Here is a 6654-nt window from a genome sequence, read left to right on the forward strand (position 1 = left end):
TAGAGATACAGACTTCCGGTGCCACAACATACAGGTTTAGGTGAGCAGGCACAGCTGTAATCACCAGGTGTAGTCAATAAACTCGCATCTTTCAGAGGAACCGCCTCTACGCCTCAGTAGAACACACCTGGGCCCACAAGTCCCCTCCCGGAAAGTGCGCAATCGCCTCAATCTTTCTGACAAAACTCCGCCGACACAAGTCTGCGCATGAGTTCGGCGCATGCGCAGCAAGGCTCCCCGCGGCCGCTCCCTGCTCCTGGCGCCCCGACTCCTCGCCTCTCAGCGGCCCCGCCCAGGCGGCTGCCCGTGACCTGCCTGGGTGCGGGGAACGGAAACCCGGGAGGGGTGAGACGCGTTCAGTTCGCCATGGGGCTGTTTGGAAAAACCCCAGAGAAGCCGCCCAAAGAGCTGGTAAGGGCTACGGCGGCGGCACCGGAGTGGGTGGCTTTGCGTGGGGCGTGATAGAGTTGGTAAACGACTAGACAGTCTGCCCCCAGCGGCTGGCCAGGTGCCGCTCGGCCCCCATTTCCGGGGCCTCCCACTCGACTGAGGGGCCGGAGGAACTCTCTTAGGAAACGGCTGTATCGAAAGAGAACCCTAGTATTCCACTCCACAAGGGAGCAGAGGGTCGGGTTAAGACTTCCTCGGCCTCGGCTCCGGGCGCGGAGGCAGCAGCGCCGGCCTCGCCTCTGGAACCCCTTCCCCGGCGCGCGTTGGTACGTTCCGCCCGGAACCTTTCCCTGGCGCAGGCCCCGCCCCCTCACTCACGCCCGTGGACAACTGGCGTACCTCCCCTGTTGCCGATAGTGGTACCCCGAGGACCCCGTCCCCGCCGCGGGACGGTCCGCCTGTTCCCCACCCACTGCGCCGTATTGAGAGGGAGGCTCTGGATCTCTTTCCCCTGCCCTCCAACGTTCTGTTGACACCAGACGCACAATTATAGCAGGGACCCCACTCGGAAGAGTGGTACAGGAGATAACAACTCTGCATCTGGCTTAGACTTCAGAATCTGCCTGTCAACTGCGATCACGTCGGGATACTGTGGAGCGGTTGAGTGCCCTGTGGAGTCCGTGTGCCTAAGTTTGTAATCTGGTTCCGCACACATCAGCTTTGTCATGTAGGCAAAGTTAATTTCTCTGAGCCTTAGTCTTGGGTGTCAAGTAGGAATGATAATAGTATCACTTAAGAGTCATTGAAGATGAAAGGACGTTAAGTTTTAGCTAGTAGTGCTAGTTAGGGTAAATTTGTGTTTTTGTTTTGGGCCGCCCCAGGCTGCTCATGGGATCTCAGTTCCCGACCAGGGATCAAACTCTGGCCTTGGCAGTGAAAGTCCGGAATCCTAACCGCTAGGCTATCAGGGAACTCCCAGGGTGAATTATATATTCTACAACCTTGCTCTCATTGGCAGGCAGATTCTTAACCACTGTGCCGCCAAAGAAGTCCAACCTTGCTTTCAAAATGCAGACCAACAATATCAGCATCACCTGGCACCTTGTTAGAAATCTTGAGCCCTACCTGAGCCCTATTGAATCATAATTTGAATTCTGACAAGATCTCCAGTGATAAGTATGCACATTAAAGTTTGAGAAGAATTACAGCACCCAGTACAGACTTACACATAATGGGAAACAAACCTAAAATCTTTCATTTAATAAATAGTCTTACATGTTCAACTCTAGCAGGCCTGTTTTAAAAACCAATGTCACGCATCATGAGGTTGTTGGCACGTAAAATATGTGTTGATCGTATTTGTTAATGATGGGTACTAGAACAGTAGGCACTCAATAATTATTAGTTCCCTCAGGCAACTTACGCAGTTTTACTCCCTGGTAAAATAAAAATTGTGGAGCTTAAATGAGGTAAGAGTATGTGACATTACTTTTCAAACTGTATAACATTATATAGATGCACATTTTGTGGCATGTGTATATTCTGAGGTGCTTGTTATTATAGAAGTGTATTTTTGACGTTAGGAAGGATTATTACCTTCAGTGTTTGGTCTTAGGTTTGCCATTCATAAAGTGAGAAGATTATGGGAAAACAGTCTCATTACTATTTACTCTGGTCTCTAGTATATGTATTACTTGAATAGCACTGAGACTGCTTTTAAATGATAAATGTAATTGCTAAGAGCTCGAAGATTGTATACTCTTCCACTAGGGTAGCCTACCTGTGAAAGTAAGTTAAAACCTGAAAATCACAGGGTTGATGCACGAGATTGTTTTTTAAAATATGCCTGCCAGAGGGATATTATAAAGATGAAATAAAAAGCCAAAGAATGTATCATCTAGCAAGTAAGATATGCATTTCAAGAACAAGTCTGGATTGGGTATCACATATATAGTTGAGTTCAGAGGTTGGGAGTGATCACTCCCATACTTGTGTGATTAGAAATGATTTGGGGGACTTCCCTGGTGGCGCAGTGGTTAAGAATCTGCCTGCCAATGCAGGGGACACAGGTTCGAGCCCTGGTCCTGGAAGATCCCACATGCTGTGGAGCAACTAAGCCTGTGCACCACAACTACTGAACCTGTGCTTTAGAACTGCGAGCCACAACTACTGAGCCCGCGTGCCTAGAGCCTATGTTCTGCAACAAGAGAAGCCACCGCAATGAGAAGCCTGTGCACCACAACAAAGAGTAGCCCCCACTCGCCACAACTAGAGACAGCTCACGTGCAGCAACGAAGACCCAACACAGCCCAAAATAAATAAAATAAATAAATTAAAAAGAATAAAAAGAATCCGCCTGCCAATGCAGGGGACACGGGTTTGATCCTGGTCCAGGAAGATCCCCTGTGCCACAGAGCAACTAAGCCCGTGTGCCACAACTACTGAGCCTGCGCTCTGGAGCCTGCGAGCTACAACTACTGAGCCCACGTGCCACAACTACTGAAGCCTGCATGCCTAGAGTCCATGTTCTGCAACAAGAGAAGCCACCACAATGAGAAGCCCGTGCACTGCAGTGAAGAGTAGCCCCTGCTTGATGCAACTAGAGAAAACTTGTGCGCAGCAATGAAGACCCAATGCAGCCAAAAATAAATAAATAAATAAATAATTTTAAAAAAATGTTAGTGAAGCTGTACATTTAAAAAAGAAATGATTTAGCCCTCCACTATCGTATTTTTCACACACCTCCTGCCTGTGAATTGTTTCTTGACTCTCTCTCTCCTTTTTTTAAAAAATATTTATTTATTTATTTTGTTGCACCGGGTCCTGGCTGCAGCACAAGGGATCTTTGTTGTGGCATGCAGGGTCTTTAGTTGCAGCACATGGGATCTTAGTTGCAGCATGCATGTGGGATCTAGTTCCCTCACCAAGGATTGAACCCAGGCCCCCTGCATTGGGAGCATGGAGTCTTAGCCACTGGACCACCTGGGAAGTCCAGGTTCTTGACTCTTTAGTAGGAATTTTAGTGTTAGATTATTTACTTTAACTGGTACTGGAGATACACTGCCCAAGATTTTCTTCAAGTTCCTCTTCACGGTACTCCAAGCTATCCTTTGAGTTCTGATATACCTTGTTCTAATTTGTCAGAAGAGTGTCTCTGTTTGCTTTACATTCAGCTTCTACCAAGCTCTTTATACCTTGTGATTTATGAGGAAATTGTTTTGTCACCTGCCACAATTATTTAGCATTGAATTTGTAATTCCAGAAAGTGCCAATAAAGCAGGAATGAGAAATACCTTTTTCTCCATAGAGCTGTGGAAGCACAGGTAAAGTATTGAGAACCAATATATGAATAAGAAGACAAATAATGTCTGACATTTTAGTTTTAGTTTGGCATTTTTTTGAGAGGGAGAAGGAGAAAAATTAAAAATTCAACTTTATAAAAGGAGCTAAATAATGGAAACTTAAAAAACAAACCAAAATCCAAGATAATGTTGGCAGAGAGAGAAGAGTTAGAGGAAAAAGAGAACCGACTAAATGCTGTAGAGTCAGCTGGGCAACTCTTGAATTAGGATCAATTTATAGTATGCCTTCCACTGGGGACTGGAAGATGAGGTCCCAGCACAGAATAAGCAGGGGCCAGGTGCAGCCATGCCACACCATCATCATTGTCATTTAGGCCATGGTGACAAGTCAGGTCAGGCAAGTCAGGTCACGTCACATATACATATTTATGTTATGGGTGATGACCCCAGAGCTTTGGTAAAGTATGCAGCACAGAGTAGGTGCTAAATAAATATCGAGTGATGAATGAGTATCAGAATAAGATTAAGTAAGGTTTCAAGTCAAGTAGTTTTAAGATGAGCAGTGTTTCAGGGGATATTCCAGGGAAACATTAGCTGTATAAGGGGCTTTACAGACTAAAGTCTTTGCCCCCAGCTATCTCAGATACCTTGATGGAGACATCTTAGTGGTGAAACTTGTTCTATCTTAAAGTGTCCAACTTAAGACTGGATTGGGCCTGCTGAGGATGAGCCTTGTAATCCATTTAGAAACTGAGACTGTCTTAGGATGGGAATCAAGAGGACTTGAGATTATGCTTGAAAGAGATTCTTTTCTTGGACTTGAGGTTCTGCTGGAAAACTGTGCTGTCCTCACTTAGGGACTTTGCTAATTTAGCCCTTGGGTAGAACATGTCACCTTTTATGGCATCAGAATTCTGAAATCACGTAACTAACTTATATCCATAGACTGAGTCATGACACGTGGTTGTGGGTTGCTATCCGAAGGGGGAAGAAAATGAGAAAGGGAGATGGAGGAAAAGAGAAGGCTTCATTCACTTAGTTCATACAACAAACGTTTATTGAGATATTTTAGTGTATATTGGGTTGACATCAGGTTTGCAAAAAGAAGACACTGGAGGATAACTTCAAAGGATACCAAGTTTTGGGGGAGGCTGACATGTGAACAAATGCTTATATTTTAGGGTAAATAAGAGCAATAATATAAGTAAGTACAAGATCTATGATGTCACAGAGTGTGGGGGGGAGTAACTTACTGTTCAGAGTAGGGAAGAGGACCTGGTCAGGGAGGTTATCTGGGTCTTGTCACAAGAGGCATTAGCCAGGTGGATGGATTGGTATAGAACTGGGAAAGAAGAGGCATTCCAAGCAAAATAAACTGCAGATGCAAGGTATAGAAGTGTGGAATGTAGGTTGGAGGAACCAGAAAAAAGTTTAGAATGGTTGAAGGATGAAGTAAGGTTATATCTGAGTGGGATGCAGTGGTAAGATGTTAAATTGGAGAGGTAGGTAGAGGACAGATTAAGGAAGGCCTTTGTATCATGCCTACTAAGGATGGGGAGCATTCAGAATAGTGGTTTGGAGCAAGAATTGGAGGGAAGAGACTTTGGTATGGAGCAATTAAGTGGCCCAGATGAGAGATGATGCTGGTCTTGACTGAGAGCAAAAATGGGGATAGAAAGGATAGGAGGAGTTTTAGAAATATTTAGGATATATAGTCAGAATTTGCTTATCTGCTGGATGTGGGATGAAAGTGCAAAGATGATTCTTAGGTTTCTGTTTAACCTCACCGCCATCAAATCGGTCATCCCACTCAGTGTTGGTATCATGAACTGAAATTGAGAGAATTCTGGAAAAGAGCAGATTTTTGACAGGATGGTGATGGAGAGGAAGGAACCGCAGAGCATGGTTTTAGACAGAACTCAGGGGATCAGGGAAGATATTAGAAAAAGTGTTATCCAGGAAGAATACTTTCTTTTTTACTTCGTGTCCTCAGCAAAATTGTAAGCTTCTTAAGAGCAAGGATTGCATTTTTCTTATCACCTACTTTTCAGCATAGTGTTGAACTCCCTTAATAAGTAAGGTGTCTATCAAATATTTGTTTCATGAAGTAGAGATGGTGAGAGAAAATGTTTACACATTTGAAGATACCCTAATTGACCATCTTTATATCCATCTGACAGTGATCAGAGTAGGCAGTTTTTGACCTAAGTTCACTTATATTTGTTGTTTTTGGCTAATTTCTAGCTTTATGTATGTTTTAAATCTTGAAGGATACCCAAAGTCCTAGTTTACAGACATCACCTTCAGGGAGAGGAGCTAGGTAGCTGAGGGTCAAAAGTGGGAGAGGAATTTACTTTTAACTATATATCTGTTTGAGTCCATTTGGGCTGTTATAACAAAATGCCACAGACTGGGTAGCTTATACACAGTAGAAATTTATTTCTCACAGAACTGGAGGCTGAGAAGTCCAAGATCAAGGAACCCTCAGATTCAGTGTCTGATGACGACCTGATTCCTAGTTCATAGATGACCATTTTTTCACTGTGCCCTCACATGGGCAGAAAGGGGGATCAAGCTTTCTGGAGTCTCTTTTATAAGGCACTAAACTCATTTCATGAGGGCTCTGCCATCATGACCTAATCACTTCCCAAAGGCCCCACCTCCAGATACCATCACATTGAGGACTGTTTCAACATCGGAATTGGGAGGATACAAACATTCTGTCTATAGCAGTGTGATTTGTATATCCCACCCTGATATGTGGAATCAACCATTTCTCCAAGGAGTCCAAGTTTCTTTTAGTGGGAACGGTATTTAGAAACCAAAATTTAGGTGCTCATGGTGCTTATTACTACTGGAGTGTTCTTGCTTCTAGGCCTTTTAATTAGAAGAAAGAAATAGAGTCTTTAAAAAATCATGAAGGTGATTAGAGACTAGGTTTTTTGAGCCAACCCTCCTGCTG

General features: G+C 44.3%; 1 protein-coding gene across 1 annotated transcript in view; it reads left to right on the plus strand.

Moving 5' to 3' along the window:
• Positions 1-290: 290 nt before the first annotated feature.
• CHMP3 (charged multivesicular body protein 3) overlaps positions 291-6654 on the plus strand; it is a 72028-nt gene continuing 65664 nt past the window's right edge. Inside the window, exon 1 of the mRNA XM_007466733.1 lies at positions 291-411. Within this exon, the coding sequence (XP_007466795.1) occupies positions 367-411 (45 nt within the window). The 5' untranslated portion in view covers positions 291-366. The remainder of the gene's footprint in view (positions 412-6654) is intronic.

The sequence above is a fragment of the Lipotes vexillifer genome, unplaced genomic scaffold (genome assembly GCF_000442215.2).
Source record: "Lipotes vexillifer unplaced genomic scaffold, Lipotes_vexillifer_v1.1 scaffold1158, whole genome shotgun sequence".
NCBI classification, from domain to species: Eukaryota; Metazoa; Chordata; class Mammalia; order Artiodactyla; family Lipotidae; genus Lipotes; species Lipotes vexillifer.